General features: G+C 33.7%; 4 protein-coding genes across 6 annotated transcripts in view; all 4 read left to right on the plus strand.

Moving 5' to 3' along the window:
- The window catches only part of LOC135129967 (ubiquitin-like protein 3), a 44519-nt gene extending 38797 nt beyond the window's left edge, over positions 1-5722 (plus strand). The window contains exons 3-4 of the mRNA XM_064057240.1: positions 4052-4216; positions 4275-5722. Of these exons, the coding sequence (XP_063913310.1) occupies positions 4052-4216; positions 4275-4339 (230 nt within the window). The 3' untranslated portion in view covers positions 4340-5722. The remainder of the gene's footprint in view (positions 1-4051; positions 4217-4274) is intronic.
- Positions 5723-9116: 3394 nt separating this feature from the next.
- LOC135129978 (cleavage and polyadenylation specificity factor subunit 6) lies at positions 9117-14446 on the plus strand. 2 transcript variants are annotated; one of them, XM_064057249.1, is made up of 5 exons: positions 9117-9216; positions 9424-9636; positions 9688-10269; positions 10328-11265; positions 14029-14446. In XM_064057249.1, exons 1-5 carry the CDS (start codon positions 9160-9162, stop codon positions 14207-14209), a joined length of 1971 nt encoding a protein of 656 aa, XP_063913319.1. In that variant the 5' UTR covers positions 9117-9159; the 3' UTR covers positions 14210-14446. The 2 variants fall into 2 exon arrangements, with proteins under 2 accessions (XP_063913319.1, XP_063913321.1); XM_064057251.1 differs by having other exon boundaries at positions 10334-11265.
- Positions 14447-15267: 821 nt separating this feature from the next.
- Positions 15268-16425, plus strand: LOC135129985 (proteasome subunit alpha type-3). Its single transcript, XM_064057259.1, has 5 exons — positions 15268-15412; positions 15472-15678; positions 15727-15972; positions 16022-16134; positions 16182-16425. Exons 1-5 carry the CDS (start codon positions 15392-15394, stop codon positions 16357-16359), a joined length of 765 nt encoding a protein of 254 aa, XP_063913329.1. The 5' UTR covers positions 15268-15391; the 3' UTR covers positions 16360-16425.
- Positions 16426-16592: 167 nt separating this feature from the next.
- On the plus strand, positions 16593-19829 carry LOC135129996 (ectonucleoside triphosphate diphosphohydrolase 5). Of its 2 annotated transcripts, none has more exons than XM_064057287.1 (8): positions 16593-16912; positions 17166-17286; positions 17336-17494; positions 17553-17632; positions 17681-17936; positions 18779-19351; positions 19400-19506; positions 19562-19829. In XM_064057287.1, exons 1-8 carry the CDS (start codon positions 16883-16885, stop codon positions 19631-19633), a joined length of 1398 nt encoding a protein of 465 aa, XP_063913357.1. In that variant the 5' UTR covers positions 16593-16882; the 3' UTR covers positions 19634-19829. The 2 variants fall into 2 exon arrangements, with proteins under 2 accessions (XP_063913357.1, XP_063913362.1); XM_064057292.1 differs by lacking the exon at positions 16593-16912 and adding an exon at positions 16943-17087.
- Positions 19830-19898: the final 69 nt, after the last annotated feature.

Below are 19898 nucleotides of genomic sequence, written 5' to 3' on the forward strand. Positions count from 1 at the left end.
CTTTTGAAACATATCTTTTTGATTATAAAATAAAGTGTAATTGCTTTATATTAATCAGCTTCCATTTTTTTTGTTATATAAGTTTAATTTTTTTATCAACTGGAGATGAAATAAACATGTAATTGTAATCGAAATTTAATGGTGTATCAAAATCCGTTAAAAAATACACGTTACAATTTAAAAAAAATATAGGATTACATCGCGACGTCGAGGCCATATGGGCATCATATTTGCAATGTACTAATTCAAGCTTTCCCCTTCAAGCTAAAAACAGTGACGTTTGCAGAATTTCAAGATTTCTATCCGTTCTCAAGATATAAGGCTGGGGAGTTTTAATTGGGATGCCTGGGCAATAAAATATGCCAATGTAAAAAGTAAACCACATAACAAAATAAGGATCTTGACAAAAAGTAAAAAGCTCATAAGATGTAAATTGGGTTAGATATGCCCGAATAAATTGAATTTAATTTTTTATGGTATCTACGGAGTAAATTTATAATGGATGATTTTTACGAGGTACATTGGTGTTATTCAAATATTCACACTTTTGAGCAGCTTTAAAATACTTTTAAAAAATTCGGAAACCGTGTATAATACGTTTAATTAGTAACAAATGAGCTTATTTACGTCATGCTTTTCTAAACTTTTTTTATGGGAGGCCCTTTTTCATAAGATCGCACACGGAGGTCTTTTGAGCCATTGTACTGTAACCCCATTGTGTGGCATCGTTTAAGAGTCGTGTGCCTTTGATAAAGCCTCAAGTTTCTAAACTTGCAGAAATGGAATTTCTAAAATTAAACGTATTAGAGATAAATACCACTTTCAGTGACGTAATTGGTTTAATTACTGTTTACGTTAACAACGTTGTCTTTTCCGTCACTATTGTTGCAGGACCTGCAATTAAATTTTACGCTAAATATCAAACGGTTTTCTGATCCACATTAAACTTTATTATTATTGTAATTTACGGAATGTCTTTATCTAAAAAAAAAAAATCGGTATTACTTTCACCAACCATTAGAGGCCTTACAACTCTACGAAGTTTTAAACAAATTATACTAAACGATTATAAAATTGTTACACTATTAAGGTAATATTAATTGATCGATATTTAAACTCGGTTTAAAGAAACACTTAATTTAATCACACAGTTACTCAGTGATCAGATTCAGCCAGTGATAACTATATTCAGACTCACCGGTTAATCGCACATGAAGTTTTAATTCGAATTAATCATTTAATTCATCTACTGTAAACCGGCCCTTAAATGGACTTCCATATCTTGATATGTTAAGTTTTTAATTATTTAAATTGACTGGCTATAAATGAATTGGTGAATTCTATTGACTGCTTAAAAATTACAAAATTGGTGGGTAGAATTTATTTGTTTTCCTAGTATTGTGCTATCGATACATCAACGTTGTCCATATCTGATAATGCGTTTAAGCTAATGCCAAGATATTTATGTGACCGACCTAAGATTACGGACATATGTACAACATATAAAAACCAAACAAATCGACTGACATATGGTGTACTGTACGTATTCGTTTTAGGACTTTTGCTGTTCTTGCATTACATAAATGATTTACCTTCAGGTCATTTTGTTTACGGATGACAACTTTTGGTGACTACTGTATGCAAAGCACACAAACGTTTCACAGTAGTTTCAGAGTAATAAACTTCAACCTAATGTGGACATAACATTCTAAACCTTGCAGATTTCTATAATTTATACTTTGGGTTTCTGTTTCCCATAGGCAGATACACAAACACTTTTTAAGCGAAGTACTGCCTCATGTATTTTGGTTTAGGGCTAGAATTGTTACAAAAAAAAAGTCTTAAGATGTGAAACAGAATTATTGGTCATCGCGATAGTTTCAAGCAGTCTTTGAAGATCTTAATTATGTCTTATATTTGTGCATAGAGTTGTTTAGTACATATATGGAAGAATAAGGACACGAAATTTAAACATCATTTGATGGTCTTTAAATTACCACGGAATCAAATTTCTAATAAATTACCCAACGAATTAAAGTTCTTTTACCACGTTCTATTACCAAACTTAGATCAGAAGATTAATTATAACGAGAATAGACCACTAACTTTTAACATCACAAAGTTAGATGTTAAATTTACATAAAATTCTCAGGAAAAAAGAATATTTTTTGATGCAATATATATTTATCCAATGGCTTCATTCTTATATTCTATATTTAAGATAAAAAAAGATTGACGTTTGCATTGTCTTTCACATCACTCTCTGTTGATCTCCAGTCTGTTTTAACTTCGCAGGCAGTGTAGCTGAAGAACGTTTAAAAAAGTGCGTCGTATATATTTTTATATTCGCTATTTGGCAAATTCAAGTACTGTGCAACGTGACTTGTTATTTTTGCTTTATGCTTTGTTGTTGGTTGTTTGTTTGGAACACTAATTATAAAAATGGAATCTGTATTTTCGTCTATATTATCGATTGATGATTTAACGAACCACGTCACCGAATTGATGCGGAAGTATCTATGATCAAAGCAACCTACCAACATTATAGTTTACCATTATTATTATATTTAGAAACAGTTGCTAGGTCAAATCAATTTTGTGTATCTGTTCTTGAAAGCGTTTTCGACTTCTGTGGGTGGGAACTAACCGATTACCTTTTCAGATAAGCAGTCACCTTTTTTGCATTTATATTTTGGTTTTTCCGGCAACAAATTAATAGTTACAGAACAAGCGTATGTCGTGACGTTTGATGAAGTAAAAATAAAATTGGTGTCCATATTTTCCAAATCCTAATGAAGGAAAAATGGAAGTCTCCAGAGTACGCTACGTATTCTACCCTATTCTCCCACTTTATCAAACACTATTATGACTTTATAGAGCTATTTCAATAAGTGTATTAAAAATTAGCACCCCAATTTTTTGGCGGCAATGAACAAAGAAAACACACGGGTAAACTAAAAGGCTAAATCATGTCATGTTATAATGCTGACAGTTTTGATGTTTATGCTAATATGTTTTCTCAGAACAATACTAACTTTTATTTGTGTTTGTTCGGATTATAACTCGCATTTGGAAGTTAAATGGATCTCATTAACTGTGATCATTTAAACATAACATAACACAGTATTGCGATAATACAATAGCTATTTGTATCATACAACTTAGGTGTTGATTTTACAATTATTCATTTTAAAATTTGATTGTGTTTGTGCGTATTTTAAAAACAAAACATTGCATCATATTGCTGGCGGCATCTAAAATTATAAAACTGATTCCAGGTAATAGCTGGATGTTAAATCTCTTAAATCTTAATTATAATTTTTCTTCATGGTTTATGCATACATAGTATGAATAGGTAAACAATTAGACAAAACAATGGAATACATTTAAATTGTTTAGTATTGAAGAGAAGTTCAATTCACCTGAAATGTAACGTATTTCGTGATGTCGGTAATAAATGCTAAATTGAGAGTATTGCCAATCTAGTTCCACAAGCGAATTCCGCCGATTGATTGATTTGTCATCACATCCTACGAACCGAATAAATTAATAAGTAGATCCTAACAAACGATAATAGAAAGTCAATGTAGCAAACCGTCCTGTTTTTACGAGGCATTGTAAATTTTTTCCTTCTTGATTATTTCGTACTTTTATGTAATTAGCAGCGACTTCGTTCGTCAGAAACCTAATCAAGATTTTCCAGTGAATACAAATTAGGAAGAATGGATTCTAATAGAAATAAAACTGAAATTAGTCCGTAAATGATGGAAATTCCATTGCGAGCTGGTTAGCACTTCCAGCAACTCGGCTAGCATCTGTTGGAAATTTCAATTTGCACAGTATACTTTTCTTGATTGAAATGTAAGAAATATAATGTAAGAGGCGGCAGTCGCAGAATATTTGTTTGCTCGTTCGTTTTTCGTTTTGTTGTTCAAAATAAATTCCTTGTCGGAATATGTAAATGGATACAAAATAAAATTGATAAAAGTGAGAAATCATATAAGGTTGAAATTTTTTGCTTGAAAATTGCTAAAAATGATTGTTTTTGCAGATTGGTGTCAGGAAGCTGTTTCAAAGGCTGAAATACTCCGACTTATATATCAGGGTCGTTTCCTTCATAGTAACGTAACATTAGGAGCTCTAGGACTGCCATTCGGGAAGACTACAGTAATGCATCTTGTTCCCAGAGAAAACTTGCCCGAGCCTAATTCTCAAGGTGGGTAATTTAACGCCACGTTAATTAATATCTGACTACAACTTTTGTTTTGTTGCAGATCAACGACAAAAGAGCAAAGGCGGCAACAGCAGTTGTTGTTCGGCTTCTTGCTGTATTTTGTAAATGTTGTATTTTTGTGATACAAAAATAGTAAAAGAAATCTCGGATGTACTTTACCTGTCATATCCATGATCGATACAATAAAAAGTGCAAGGAACTACGTGCATAACTGCATAAGCAATGTTGTGATATCAGTGTTAAATTCGATACTCATGTGCCAGACTAGACTGTGTGTTTGTTTTATCGATGAAAATCGTCTCATCCATTATTCATTGTTATAATTTTTAGCGTATTTATATAGTTATATTGTTTTATACTTTAATGAGGAAAGATTATTTTTATCATCTCATCTTTAGACATTAGCTGATGCTGTAAATTATCAAATTTTTAACATGAGCGCCCGTTCTTTTGTATAAACATTTCAAGTAGGTCATTTTTAATGTACTTTTTGTATAAATATATGTCGAAAATGTACAACCGTATCTGTATCCTTACACGTTGATTTCATCCTACCCTGTCAAAAAGAACGCACTAGTTACTGTTGGTGTCTTTTGTAAAATAAAACATTTTAATTTCAGTATTAATTCGGAACTTTTTTAATTTCATTTCATTGGATATTTTATGATAAAAACAGTATGTTTTAAATGGATAGTTTTATTTTTATATAATAATTGAGTTGATGATGGTTCATGTATATTATTAAGAAATTTATAGAATAGAAAAAAATATGTGTTTATATATATTTGAATCAAAGTATTACTTAAGTAGATTTGCAGTTACCTATTGTAACTATATTATTGAAAGATGTACATTTGAACAAATTTTTGTAGATCTAAGTCCTTGAGCCCAGTTCATCCCTCCATGTGTTCCATTACTCATTATTTATTTTCATGTTGATATTTTCTCCTCATCAGTAATTAAAAAAAAAATAGATAAACAGGGTGGTCCAAATTTAGAAAGTATGTAGATGTTTATATAATGTTATGTATGTTACATAAGTACAAATTGGCCCTGGACCAGCATCACTTGAGTTGTTGCTTTGATACACCATTAGCTTCGTTCCGTTTTTATTTTGTTGATGACACCACCAGCCTTTGTGTCACCCATTAGGTGTATATTTAAACAACGATACTCATGTTTTACATTAATTTCTATCAATGTCATTGTAGAAAATTTACCATAATGTATGTTTATATAAACTTAAAAAGTACCGTTTATAGTGAGATGGTGTATGGAAAGAGATGATTATTGTAAACAGATAAACTAGTCTCGGATTGAATATATTTACTCAGAACTCATGGCGTTAAGACTTTAATCACAATTTGTCTATATTTTAATGAATGTAAATATCATTGTACTAGATTTATTAAATTGTAATTTTGTTTTTATAATACTTGTTCAATATAATTTTGTTTAAATTATACAAATAGAATAAAGTGATTTTAACACAGTCTTTTTTTCACCCAATATATCATTAGCGAACTAGTTAAAATATTGGTTTTCAGGCTCGGTTTTTAAATTTTTTGACATTATGCCGGTTTCGATCCATGTAAAAAACGTAATACATATAAAATCAAAATTATAATAAAATCTACATGTTCATTTGGGTTGGAGTTATTTTTCTTGCAAATAAGCGTTTTGTACTAGGCTAAATTAGGCCATATTCAAAACAACGCTTTGAATGAATGTTTTATGTATTGTTGCCTGATCAAAAAACATTTGTCCTTAATATAAACATATATATCTGTCCAAACGTAATAAACGCGTCATTTCCTGCGAATTCATGAATCTTGGATTCGTTGAGGTTTTTTTTGTAAACTTAATCATCTTTTTCAGCCGCAAAGTTTAGTTGTGGTCTGATATGTCTTTGTAGTCGTTTTGAATCATCAAATCTGTTTAAAATTTTTATACCTAGATATTTCGATATTTGTAATTCATTACTTTTCTTGCTAGTTCAGTGTTTTATTTTGCTGAAAGAATTTTGAATCATTATTAATAAATGTGTTATTACCAATGAAAACTGTGCCGTATTAACTTAAAAGTGCTTGTAGTGTTTCTATAAATTATGGAAACAAATTAAAATGGGCAAAAATCAAAACGGTTTTTCGAAATTTTGGCAAAGCAAAAATTTTGTAATTTAGTTAAATTACTCCTACGATATTTTTGACGACTATTATACTTTTCCAGTGCATATATACATTTTGATTATTTAGGTTAACTCAAATAAAATGGTTAAACATTTTAAACCAGTTAAAAAAACGTACACTATGTAACATGTATACTAATATAATATGCAAGGTGGTGTCTTTTTATTTTCTCTCTATTGCGATGCTGTAAATTCTTTATACTATAGACATTTTTATGTTATTTTCTCGATCTTTCATGAAATTAGATGCCTTTTTGTAGCAGCAAATAAGCATTTGAAAAATTGTGGAAAACTTCTTATATGGTTTAAAACCTTGTAATTAGATTTAAGGATTTGAACAAATCATTTTTAAAATCTTTGCCAGCTCTAGCTTTTGAGATACATTAAAATTAATTTAGCTGTGTATTTACTAACCCTAAAGCAAGTAAGCGGAAAGCTTAATTTCAGGTAAATATGTACACATACACATCTACATGGTTAGTTACAAATATTTTTAAGAATAAACTTCTATATGAGGCTTTGTAAATTACCATAAGTGGATAATTTAGCATTGGGTATTATTAGTTATAACATGGGACGTAGCGCGGTGATAACTTGGGAATTAATATTAGTCTTATAATTTAACTTTCTAGAAAAACAGGAAACTCTCTTAAATGCAAAGGAGACATGTTCCCATATTTATTTAATAATTTTCATACTATTCTTAATCTTCTTTTTAGACAAGACTTTTATCTAAAAAATTTCACCAGGTGTAATAACGTAATCGTGCCATTATTTCAGTGCTAAAACTGAACGCCAACCTTTTTCTGCTTTACTTTACCTACTCATTTAATTTACCTAATGCAAACTTAAACAAAAATTTTCACAGATGTAGATATCATGTTTCGAGAACGTGGCATTTTTTAAATTTAAATAACAAAAACTTTGATCTGAAAATTAAAAAAAAAAAATCGAATGGCGCCTTTTCAAACTTATAACAAAGTTAACACTTTGAAAGACGCAGTCGTGAATGAAATTTTGCCATCCTATTAAAAAGTAATATAAAGAAACCAAAATTATCAATTTATAGCCGATTCGATAATCTCGTTGTTAGTCGAAGTCCAAAATAAATGTTTCTTAATCACGAATAAAGTAACAAAAATTACAAAGGCAGTTCGAAAATATGAACACATTTTACACAGTCACAGAATTCCAGTACATAATTGTTCCTGATTTTATAACAAAATATGCTATTAAATCTTATTATATTTGCTAAGATAAGATTGCTTTTGGCCAATGATATACCCTCTATGAAAGGAAAAGGGGGCTAGCATTTGCTAAGAGAAGACTGAACAATATCAAGAGTAGTCACTAGAATGAAGAAGGAGTAGGTGAGCAGGGCTACTGTTTGCTTATAAGAATCTGTAGAAAAAACTACCCCCTCCCATCTCCTTTCTACATTTCACTGACTTTTTCTACATTTCATCGACTTACTTTACTTTCTGTAAAATATGAATTGAATTCTATTTTGAAAAACGGTAGAATCTAAGATTTAAAACAAAGTCAGTCAAGTACACGATCAAATGCTATCCATGTGTTGAAAGAACGATGAAATTCGCTTTTATACCAATAGAGAGCTTCGCGAAATGAAATGCGTCAAAAAAGAATGTATACCTATACATAGCAAATTAGACTTTCAATGTATCATATTATTTCGGATTTAGATCTGGTGGACAGAGCTTCGACTTCTCAAAGAAGCTGTACGGTAGGTAAGGGAAAGTTTCATTCAGATGTAAATCTAAATCCGTTTGCGATTCTTGTATTGTAAGTTGCATAATTTTATTGAATTAGATCTCAAAGATACAAATCAAAACTGGAAAACTATATTTTTTCTATTTTTTTTATCATGAATTAATGTCAAATTATACACTTTATTTTAATAAATACTTACAATAACGTACTCAAAGCTATGTCGCAACAGTTTTGGTTATCTCATTTTTTTTTTTTATAAATACCTTTATGGACTATAAGATGAATAGATTAACAACAGTTCATTCATAATTAAAAAAAAAATAAAGTTTTTTTTTGGATTAGAAATTAACTTTTCTCTCTACTTCCCTCTGAATGATTTATTATATTAGACACGTCAGACGCTACTTTTGAAATCATCTGTAGATTCATACTTTGTTTGGGACAGTACATTTTGTGAACATTAATGCATAATTTGTACATGTTGATTAGTATTCGTATAGTTTTGGACTTTCAGATAAGTCAGCGTTGATGTTTTACAAAAATTTCATATAAATCTGATGTGTAACTTTTAAATTTTATAAGTTAAATTACAAAGTGTATGCTTTAATAAATCATAAATAAAGTAACAACATAAAATTGTAGATTGTCTAATGGAATCGTCAACAGACGACAGATGAGCAAACGAAAACGGGGAACCTGCATCATTCTCTTGGCTGCGAATCGTCAAGTAATAATCTTTAAATTGGAAGTAAAAAAATTAAAAAACCAGATAAATTAGTAGAGCATTTTCATGTTCGCTGGTGTAGATATGCATACAAGCATGAAGTTTGTCGTTCTACACAACTGTATACTTTGAGTGCATGGAAGTAAATTCCGCTTCTGGAGTCTGGTTAGTAAATAAATAAATTTTAAAACTAGCGCCGTGCTGTGGCCAGCAGAGGTCGCTTCGGTAAGCGTCTTCAACGAGCCATGCGCCATATTGTTTCCCAACTTCCGCGTCTCAAAGATGGCGGATAACGACATCGATTTGTACGCAGACGATATTGATCAAGATTTTGCCCAGGTACGTTTATTTTTAACAAAAATGCGATTTCGAAGAGTGTGTTAGTGTTTTGTGCATCAATCTTATTTGAGGTTTGATTGAATACGGTGTCATTGGTCAATCTCTGTACAGTAGCACAGTGTGTGGTGGGGAGTGATTGTTGTTACCGGTACTTGTGTTGTATAATTGTCGCAGAAATCAGGTGTAAATTAATAATTTGTTCTACAGGACGACTTTGGGAGTGAAAACGTGGATCTCTACGACGATGTAATTGCCGCTCCGGCAGCCGCTAACAGCACCGAGACCACGGAAGCTAACCATCAACCCGCGACTACAGCTAACACGGAAGAGACAAACGGGAATACTTACTCCACTCAGGGGAACAACATCACACCCAATGTAGGTCGTCGGCACCAGCTTTATGTAGGAAATCTGACCTGGGTATGTATGGGTTATATTTTAGAATTTGCTTTCTTAAATACAAGGTTTTAGTGGACCACTGATCAGGACATTGCAAACGCCGTGCACGACATTGGTGTAAATGATTTCCACGAGGTTAAGTTTTTTGAGCACCGCGCAAATGGCCAATCAAAAGGCTTTTGCGTCATTTCTCTGGGTTCTGAACCCAGCATGAGGCTTTGCATGGATCATCTTCCGAAGAAAGAAATCAACGGCCAAAATCCCGTCGTCACTCTTCCCACCAAACAAGCCCTCAGTAATTTTGAAAGTCAGTCCAAAACCCGCCCATCCCCCACAAATAATTCCAATAATCGTAACCAACATCCTAGCCATGCTAACAATTCCATTCCCTCAGGTCCCCACCAAAATTATGGCGGCAGAATGCCAATGAACAATCAAATGCGAGGTCCTATGCCTCCAGGTATGCAAGGCCCTGGTGTACCTAGAATGCAAGGCCCAGTGGGTTACAATGGCCCCCCTCAAATGAATCAAGGTCAGCCGCCTAGGTTTCAAGGACAACCACAGTGGAATGGCCCCAGGCCGAACGGCCCTGGTCCCAATATGGGTCCAATGCGGCCTGGCCCACCTCCTCAAGGCCCTCCCAGGCCACCAATGGTAAAATAGCGTTGTCCATTATTGGTGTGGTCCTTTTAACAAACGCTGAATAACCCAGTTCCAGGGACCGCCCCAAGGACAGATGCCTCCACGAGGCATGCCCAATCAGGGTCCACCTCCTGGTCCCATGCGGCCCGACTGGAACAGACCACCAATGCAACAAGGCTTTCCCCAAGGACCCCCGCACATGCAAGGTCCCAACATGGGCCCACGGGGCCCTCCCCCAATGGGAGGTCCGCCTCCGCAAGGTCCCCCCCAAGGCCCGCCCGCCCCACACGTCAACCCTGCGTTTTTCCAACAAGGGGGACCGCCACCACAAATGCAACACCCCATGCAACCTGGACCTATGCCCCCACAGGGTCCGCCCCAGGGGCCTCCTCATGGACCGCCTCATGGCCCACCTATGGGCCCCAACAACGTGCCCCCCCATGGCCCCCCTCACGGTTACGGTCCTCCTACCAGCATGCCCCAGCCCCCATACGGCGGGCCGCCCCCCGATCATCGCAATGACATGCCGCCCTTGAGTGAGCAAGAATTCGAAGATATTATGTCCAGAAATCGCACCGTGTCGTCATCGGCGATCGCTCGGGCTGTTTCGGATGCTGCCGCTGGCGAATATGCTAGCGCTATAGAGACTCTTGTTACTGCCATCTCTCTGATTAAACAATCAAAAGTGGCGAATGACGATCGTTGTAAGATTTTAATCAGTTCGTTGCAGGACACCCTGCGTGGGGTGGAAGACAAGAGTTACAGTTCTGGACGGAGAGATAGATCTAGATCTAGAGAAAGGGCACACAGAAGAGGACGTCGGGAGCGCTCGTCGTCCAGGTATCGCGAAAGAAGTCGGGAAAGAGATCGTGATAGGGACAGAGACCGTGATCGTGATCGGTATTATGCTGACAGTTACAGAGAAAGGGAACGAGATCGAGATAGATCTAGAAGTAGAGGAGATAGAGAACGTGAACGAGAATATAGAGACAGAGAAGCTGATGACGCGTGAGTATTCTAAAATTAGTAAAAAATTATTGATCAACGGGACGCAGTAGTTTTTGTTGTGAATCTTAACGTATGTTGTGTTTTTAATGCACGAGTATGGCTGTGAAAATGAAGTCGGTTTTCTGTATTTATTAAAGTTCAAAGTTCTGTATGTTACTGTTAAACGTTATTTATTAGTTATTTATGTAAATATTATTTAAAAAAAATGTTTCAGTGTACATAGTACAATGAAATTTGAGAATATATACCAAATAAGTAACATATTGAGAATCAATTCAGCCTTAGGCGCTTTATTATTAGTCTTTTGAATGTAGTGCTGTTTGTTTTGATTTGCGGTTTTCTAGCAATATATTTTTATGCCACATTTTGAATATTGCATGAATATACGTACTCTCGAAATTAGCGAAAATAGCCAAGAGACGCGTCCTGTTGATTAAGCAAATGTACATATGTAAATCTTTTGTTGATAGCTTATATTTTTTGTTGATTATATATTTACTTTTGTTCTTTTGTAATTTGGCGTAGATTGTTTATTGTTTACAAATTGTTTAAGTACAAAACATACGTTGATTGTATATTTTCATAACGTTCCCTTGTTTGGAGTAAAGTTAGCTTGCAGTGTATTGTGAATTTTCTCTTTCCCAGAAGGTAGTTTTATTCAAAGTCCGTCCTAGTTTAAATTTTATATAAAAAAAAATTGGTGTGAATATAATTTTTGACGTTTTTTTTTTTTAATAATTATAAACAAAATTTCCTATGAATGAAGATGTTTCTGATTTAGCTGTAAGACTATTTGTACAATATAGCGATTTTTTGCATGATCATAGTCAAAAAGAATTATTCCCCTACCAATTTGTCAGGCTGAAACTACTCCATTTTATTTAAAACACATGCAATTTACCACTTTCCTATTAAAATCTTAAAAATCACAAGAAGCAAATAAAGTAATTTTGTGTATTTAAATTTTTTTGGTTAGTACGAAGTCGTCGAAAAAATATATATGAAGTAAAGTTTTTTCCTCCCTCTTTGAACGATTGAAAAACGTGGAGTAAACAAACAAAAGAAGAAACAGTTTTTTTTTTGTATATGCGGTGGCGCATTTATTTTTCCCTATTGTGAACATACATAAAGCGCAAACGATGTAAGGTAGGTTGAATTGAAAAAATATATCTAGTTATTCAAGCAAGAAATGAAATTATATTAAAGAGTGAGATCATTTCTACTTTTATTTACATATTTGTAAATTTAGACGTTAATTAATAAGATAGCTGACTTCTAAGGTGGACAATCCATTTGGCCGTTTGTAATTTACACTGTAGAGGCAACTCAATGAAGTTTTGCAAATTACATAGACTTGTCCAGTGTTATGCTTTATACATATATGTAACATACGTTTTGTTCCATTAAATTATATAATGAAAAATAATCTTTCAAAATATATATATATATTAACAATTTTTTTTGTTTGTGTATAATTGTAGCAAACCAGGGGTGTTATAAAATCTGCAAATTATTTAATATTTAACACTGATTAAAATAGCTTACAAAAAACTTTTTTACTGGGTTATTAATCAGTAAAAATAAAACTATTTTCAACATTCCTCTCTTTTTGTTGACAAAAAAAAAACAACAAAAAATAAATATGAAACTGTCCACTAAAATACGGAAGAGCATTTTAAATACCACAAAGTCTGGCGCACTGTTAGCAAATAATTTCGAGTATTTTTAATTGTTATTCAACTTTCATTGTTTTAAATTTCTTAAGAAGTAGATTCTAAAAATTAATGGTGTCGCATGACAATAAGTATGAGTGGTGAAAATGCACGCTTCATCTAGTGTTTATAAAAGTAGAAATGCCAAAAATACGTTGCATCAACGTATAGATTTTTTCGCTTTACCGTTGCTTTGCTTATTGTTACTAATAGTCAGGAATCCTTGATCAACATGTTAATTACATGAAAATAGCCCAAATAATTTTGATTGAGTATTGTAAAAGAAATAGGAGGGATTGATTGAAACTATTACTTCTTAAATTTTATTTAAAATGTACTAAAATTTATCTGTACAGGATGGAATTTGTACCTTTATGTATTTGAATCTAAAATGAAAATGTAGAAAAAACTCAGGCTTGACAGGATAGTGTTAGAGAAATGTGTTATATTAAATAACATATTAACTCCAGAAATACTATAACTTGCAGCGTTTATTATAATCTAACTTTGTAAGTTTGACATTGTATTAACCTTGAACAAAAGTAAAATGAGAATTTTGTGCGTTTAAAATAATTTGTGCTGTGGCATGTTTACTACTCAACAGTGAACGTTATCTAAATATATAAATTTGTGATTAAAAATTATGTAGGCATATGTTGTTTATATCGTCATATTCTATGGAAGAAAGCAAGGGCTAATATTACTAATAGCAGTTTAATAACAAATCAGAAGCACGTGTGAGGTTTTCGAGCACAAACCGTTTTTGTCGTAGAACTGTCAACAGTATTTATTTCAAGACCGATTAATACTTAAACGGTGCAATTCTTGAGCACTGGTGCAATATCCAGTCGCGGTTGTTGTGTTTGACGGTTTTACAGTTTAAACAATTTCTTAATTTAAAAACCATACAAATCTGAATAGTAGTATTGATCCCTTGTGCTCCATTATAGTCTACTGGATCTGTTGGTGAGGTGTGGAAGTTGTGCGCATTAAGTTAACAACTGTCGACATTTTGTGTAGTCACGGACAAGTTCTCTTTTGTTTGACACAGGTCACGTGTGTCCAGGTCTAGGAACAAGTCGCCACCTGACGCCGTGGATCCTTCTGGTGAACCTACTTCAAAGTCGCGCTATTATGATGACAGATATCGTGAACGAGAATCAGGACGTCGTGAAAGTGAGCGTGAAAGGGAAAGAGATCGCAGGGATGAGTCTCACCGGTCCCGACATTAATTTTTTAAGCGCCACTTGTTGTTAACGTGTTGTAGCACGTACATGTCATGCATGTATTTAAAATACTATATTACTGTAGCGATAAGTTAAAATAGTAAATCATCTTAACTTTCATTATTGTAACCAAAATGTTTATTATGTTTGTAATAAGTAGCTTGTGCTGAAGAGGAACGAAGAAAGAAGCTTAACAGAAGAAGATTGTATGTTTTAGATAAAAAATATGGTTTAGACTGAGAATGGATTTTTATTTTTCTTCTTTTTTTTATTGATTAACCAATATTTGACCTGCTTTATCCATAATGTAATTTGTACGAACTGTAAGCAATCCTTCACTGTTTTATTTTATTTGACCTCTTGTAACATCTCTTATTGTTGTACACTTCTGCTTTACTTTTATTTTGTTCTTTTTTAGTTCAATGTATTTTAAAAAGGCTGTGATTTAACTCATGTCAATATTAGATGAAATTAGAAATTGCGAGACTGTGATTTCAATACTTTATCATTCAAACATATTGGTTTGAATGGTAAGTATGCAAATTTTCACATCATTTCATTATTAACGAAGGTAGCTTTAAGACTTGTGAATGTTTTTTAAAAATATTTTTGTATTATTTTTATGAATAGGCCGAGGTAAATCAGCTTCAGCACTGATGTAGAAGTTGGTTTATTCACGTCTTGGAAACTGCAGTTCCAAAAAGAGAGATCGTGATATTGTACAGCTTTAATATTTATTTTATATTTTTATTATTTTTGGAATTGTTCTGTCTTATGTAATCTCAAAAAGTGCCGTCATTTTTGTTTCTGATTTTGATTTGTATTTAGATATAAGAAGTTTCCATATCTTCCAATGGCCTTAGGGAAAAATAACAGAGAATAATGGGAATTAATTATTTCCCTTATGAAAGTACAAAACAAATTTTGTTAAGTGTATCTTTATTTATGTAATATAAATAATTGAACAAATCAACCATGGTGTTGTTTACGGCAGCGGTTGTATGGTAGGTGACGCGACAGATTTCCGCGAAAATTTGCTAGGTGGCGCTGATTTAGTAAGTTTGACATTTCATTCTTTGTCGTATCTGTCAAATATTTGTTGATCGAAAGTGTAAACTGCAAATCACGCCGGTGAACTTTACAAATTTCGGTAATTTTGTATAAACAAGACCTCAGTTAACAGTAAATATGAGTTCGATTGGAACAGGCGTGAGTATATATTATAAATCAATGATTGGTGTTTTACCACGATAACCTTAAATTTTTAGTACGATCTTTCGGCCTCTCAGTTTTCTCCTGATGGTCGCGTTTTCCAAGTTGAATATGCGATGAAAGCTGTAGAAAACAGCGGTACGGTAATAGGGCTGCGGGGTAAAGATGGTGTAGTTTTGGCAGCTGAAAAGTTGGTTATGTCAAAGCTCCACGAGCCTGGTACCAACAAGAGAATTTTTAACATCGATAAACATGTCGGAATGGTAAAATATTTCCACTTTTTGGGTCTTGTACTAATTTTATGTTATTAGGCGTTCTCCGGGCTCATTGCAGATGCTAGACAAATTGTTGATATAGCGAGACGCGAAGCTGCCAATTACCGATCACAGTATGGAGTTAGTATTCCATTGAATTATTTAAATGATCGCGTTAGCATGTACATGCATGCTTATACATTATACAGCGCGGTGCGTCCATACGGGTGTAGTGTTATCTTAGCAAGTTTTGAAGAAAATGGGCCTTTGATGTATACCATAGATCCTTCAGGTGTCAGCTATGTAAGTTCCAGCTGAGTGAGAAAGCGAATTTTGTTAATGATGTTTACAGGGCTACCATGGTTGCGCAATAGGTAAAGCTAAACAGTCTGCAAAGACTGAAATAGAGAAATTGAAATTGCGTACAATGACGTGTAGAGAATTAGTTAAAGAAGCTGCAAAAATGTAAGATTGTAAACTGATTTTACTATGACTTCTTATCGCTGTTTTAGAATTTACTTGGTCCATGATGAATTAAAAGATAAAAATTTTGAGTTGGAGTTGTCCTGGATTTGTGAAGAAAGTCGTGGAGTTCACGAGAAAGTGCCTGAAAGTGTCTTTGCAGAAGCTGAAAAAGCTGCCAAACAAGCAATGGAAGCAGATTCCGATTCAGATACTGAGGACATGTAGTTGTAATTCATTCATTTTTTTGTATTTTTATTTTTAAGTAATAAAGTTACGACGGTTACGACCATAGTGTTTTGTTTTGATAATGTTGCGTGGTCATCGTTTGATAGTGATATTGATAGTGACGTATCATTTGACAGATGTCGGCGCGTCTTTTAAAAATATGATCCGGCTCGTTTTACTTCTATGTCATTTAATATGAAGTTAAAGACGAGCATGACTTCGTAAATTTTAATCTAAAAATCGCGATGTTGTGTAACTATACACTTTGATAACTGGTAATCAAGACAAGTTGGAATAATGGTTTGAAGGCCAGTAGTGATAAGGCAAATTTATGATTTAAACTATTATCATTATTGAACCCACTTATTTTTACTATTTATTTAGTCATTTTCGCTAAGTCAGAGTGCGCATACACGGCCATCCGAACGTTCGTACAATTTCATGGTGATCAATAAGGCATTTTAGTAAAGTTTTCGCCGGCCTAAAAATTTATTATTTGCCCTCATAAAAAGATCGTAAAATCATGACCAACAACGAATTACGTAGACGAAAGGTAAGAGCACCTTAAAACTGGGCTATTAATAACTGGATTGGGGAGTGTTGTGTGGCAAAAATAAATTCAAACAGTGAATGTCATGTTCATGCTTTAATGGAAATTTATAATTCAAGCACAATTTGGCCCCCGATGCATTTAAATACGAGAAAAAACACACATGACTGACCCAAAAGTAGGTTTTATTAGCTTTTGTGAACCTAACCTCACATTAATTTTAATGTAATAATCGATTTCCTTTGTTTTCGTTCAGCATAAAGATCAAAATGGGCGGCCGGCACCGAATAAGAAACGTAAAGAAATCAAACCATCAACTCTTCATCGGTCATTCTTCTGTTTGCTTATCAGCGGGACTATTTTGACACTGTTTATTTGTAAGTATTGTATCTGTAGTAAGTGCGCTTTAAATTTATGGATCTCTAGTACTTTACATTGACAACATTCCGTGGCATCTGGGCCATAAGGCTGTAGACAACATTGCCAAAAAACTTGGTTATCACAAACCAGTCCATGCAGTTGTTATAGATGCCGGCAGCACAGGATCACGAGTGCTAGCTTTTACTTTCCATGAGTCATATTTAGGTAAAGATAATGCATGAATGTGTTAACGCAGACGTCGCCAATGGTGCTGTTATTTCAGGGGGCCATTTAGTGTTAGATAAGGAGTTATTTGAGTATACGAAGCCAGGTCTTTCTTCGTTCGCGGACAACCCCAAAAAAGTAATACATATATAATCGGCGAATTTTTAAATATTTTTCGTACTTTAGGGAGTTGCAACTATAGCTAATTTGTTAGAGAAAGCCAAAAAAGAAATTCCAAAAGAATATTGGAACAAAACGCCTTTGATTTTGAAAGCTACAGCTGGTTTAAGACTGTTGCCTCAAGAAAAGGCGGAAAATTTGTTAAATTCTGTGCGGGAGTTTTTCAAAGAAACTCCGTTTTTGACTAATGAGGAGAGCGTTGAAATTATGGATGGAACTGATGAGGGCATTTTCTCCTGGTTTACTGTGAATTTCCTGTTGGGTATGTTTATTGATTTACATTTTCTTTACTAAAATATGCATAAGACGTCAACATAAATTAGTAGACCTTCACGCTTTGTTTTGTTTGTTCGCGTTATACTATAATTATGAATTTATTTCTGTCTTGCGCTAAATTTAACTTTATCGTCTATTTATCGGTATGATAAAACTTATGTTTGAAGTGTAAAACTAAAAAAAGTACCTATCTTTTAATGGTGATGGTGACAGTGATATTGCAAACTTAGTGATATGATTATTTGCTAAGGGTTTGCACATGGTTAGTACAGATTTTTTTAAACTCACTAAGTGCAATACGTCGTAAAACTGATATAATATTTTCCATCAACTCTCAAGTGTGAGATATCAACTTGAAGTTGAAAATAGAAATGAAAAAAAATGACACTATCAAATTGGCGGGTTAGATGAAATACTAGTTTTCAGATACACTCGGGATAATAATAATGAGTGAAAACTGTTCTAGACGAAAAATTTACATTTTGCGACATTGCAATTATTTTGGAATTTACTATTAGTAGCTAATGATTCAGGCAGGTGTAAATTGCAGTCACAGTTAAATTTTAATCCGACGTTATCTATATGTCAAATAAAGGTACGGCGTAAATTGCGACAATTTACGATTACCAAACGATTAAACTTTTTTTAGCCATTGGGTCGGTTTGCTTATTTGTCTTCATAAATGTCGTTCGTGTGATAACAAATACGCCATAAAACTACGACTTTTATGAACGTTTGAAAGTAGGCCAATTTTTGTTTCAGTTTCAAATAAATTTCAATGTTTATTATTGAATGAGAAAATAAAAAATTTATTAGTTCATTTTTCAGAGCGCCTTTATGGGAATCCTTCTAAAACTGTCGCCGCATTGGATTTGGGCGGCGGATCAACCCAAGTGACTTTTTCAGCTTTGACACCAGCTAGTCTTTCACAGAAACAGTACATCCATCAAGCTGTTGCACCCAGTGGATATATTCCAGTGTATACTCACAGTTATTTAGGTTTAGGATTGATGGCAGCACGAAAAGAAGTGATAACGTTGAACCAGGAAAACGAGGTGAATGTGACGTCAGATTGTATAAATCATATCATAAAAGGACGAAAATTCCATTTTGGAGGAACGGATTATTATGTTAGTGGACCTAGAGAAAATTATCCTGTTAGTAAAAGTAAAGAAACTACGTATAGAGTCGGACAGGAAACTCCCGTAGTTGACTTTGACACATGTTCTAAAATTATTACGGATTACGTGGTCGAAAAAGCGACGCCGCCAGATGAATTGCCGACGAAAATTATTTTTGCCTTTAGTTATTATTTCGATAGGGCAACTGAAGTAGGATTGATTGAAGAGAGCACTGGCGGCTACATCGACGTTAACGCCTTCAAAACAGCCGCCAAGAAATGTGTGTAGTTATAACTTGTCTACTTTTGTCTAATTTGCATTATTGTAGCATGTGCCGAACCTAACGCAGACCAACCTTTTATGTGCCTTGACTTAACCTTCATTTCGGTTTTATTAGAAAAAGGATTTGGATTAAGGGAAGACGCAAAAATATTTGTGAGTTTTATACTAACTTAGGGGTTTTTCGTGTTATGACTTTTTTCTTTTTCAGTTATATAAGAAAATCGACGGACACGAGATTAGTTGGGCCCTTGGTGCAGCTTATAATCTACTGAGAGGTTGAATGTATTTGACGTTGTTGAAAGCACACTATTTATTTTGATTGTTCCACAAGTTGACTGTGCCTTAATGTAAATATCCAAGTATTTAGTTCATAGGCTGTGCAATAAGTTCATTCGACTTTTATTCATTATTGCGAGGTGTAAAAAAGACGTTTGTAATTTTGTGGTACCAATAATAAAAGTCACTTTTTTGTTTAATGTTTCACATTTTCGGTACATCAGGTGTTTTTCTTTGTCACATGGTTTAAGTCGCACAAATGAAGTATT

This window comes from Zophobas morio, unplaced genomic scaffold, assembly GCF_036711695.1.
Source record: "Zophobas morio isolate AGI-343-1 ecotype UQ-CSIRO unplaced genomic scaffold, CSIRO_AGI_Zmor_V1 ptg000002l, whole genome shotgun sequence".
Classification (NCBI taxonomy): Eukaryota; Metazoa; Arthropoda; class Insecta; order Coleoptera; family Tenebrionidae; genus Zophobas; species Zophobas morio.

Excerpts from the sequence above, each read along its gene's own strand:
- LOC135129978 (XM_064057249.1), top strand. The coding sequence starts at position 9,160 with ATGGCGGATAACGACATCGATTTGTACGCAGACGATATTGATCAAGAT. Across the intron at positions 10,270-10,327 it reads GCCCTCCCAGGCCACCAATG|TTCCAGGGACCGCCCCAAGG; the intron begins GTAAAATAGCGT and ends TGAATAACCCAG. Across the intron at positions 11,266-14,028 it reads GACAGAGAAGCTGATGACGC|GTCACGTGTGTCCAGGTCTA; the intron begins GTGAGTATTCTA and ends TGTTTGACACAG.
- LOC135129996 (XM_064057287.1), top strand. The coding sequence starts at position 16,883 with ATGACCAACAACGAATTACGTAGACGAAAG. Across the intron at positions 17,287-17,335 it reads TATTTTGACACTGTTTATTT|TACTTTACATTGACAACATT; the intron begins GTAAGTATTGTA and ends ATGGATCTCTAG. Across the intron at positions 19,352-19,399 it reads CAAAACAGCCGCCAAGAAAT|CATGTGCCGAACCTAACGCA; the intron begins GTGTGTAGTTAT and ends GCATTATTGTAG.
- LOC135129985 (XM_064057259.1), top strand. The coding sequence starts at position 15,392 with ATGAGTTCGATTGGAACAGGC. Across the intron at positions 15,679-15,726 it reads TCGATAAACATGTCGGAATG|GCGTTCTCCGGGCTCATTGC; the intron begins GTAAAATATTTC and ends TTATGTTATTAG. Across the intron at positions 15,973-16,021 it reads ATCCTTCAGGTGTCAGCTAT|GGCTACCATGGTTGCGCAAT; the intron begins GTAAGTTCCAGC and ends TGATGTTTACAG.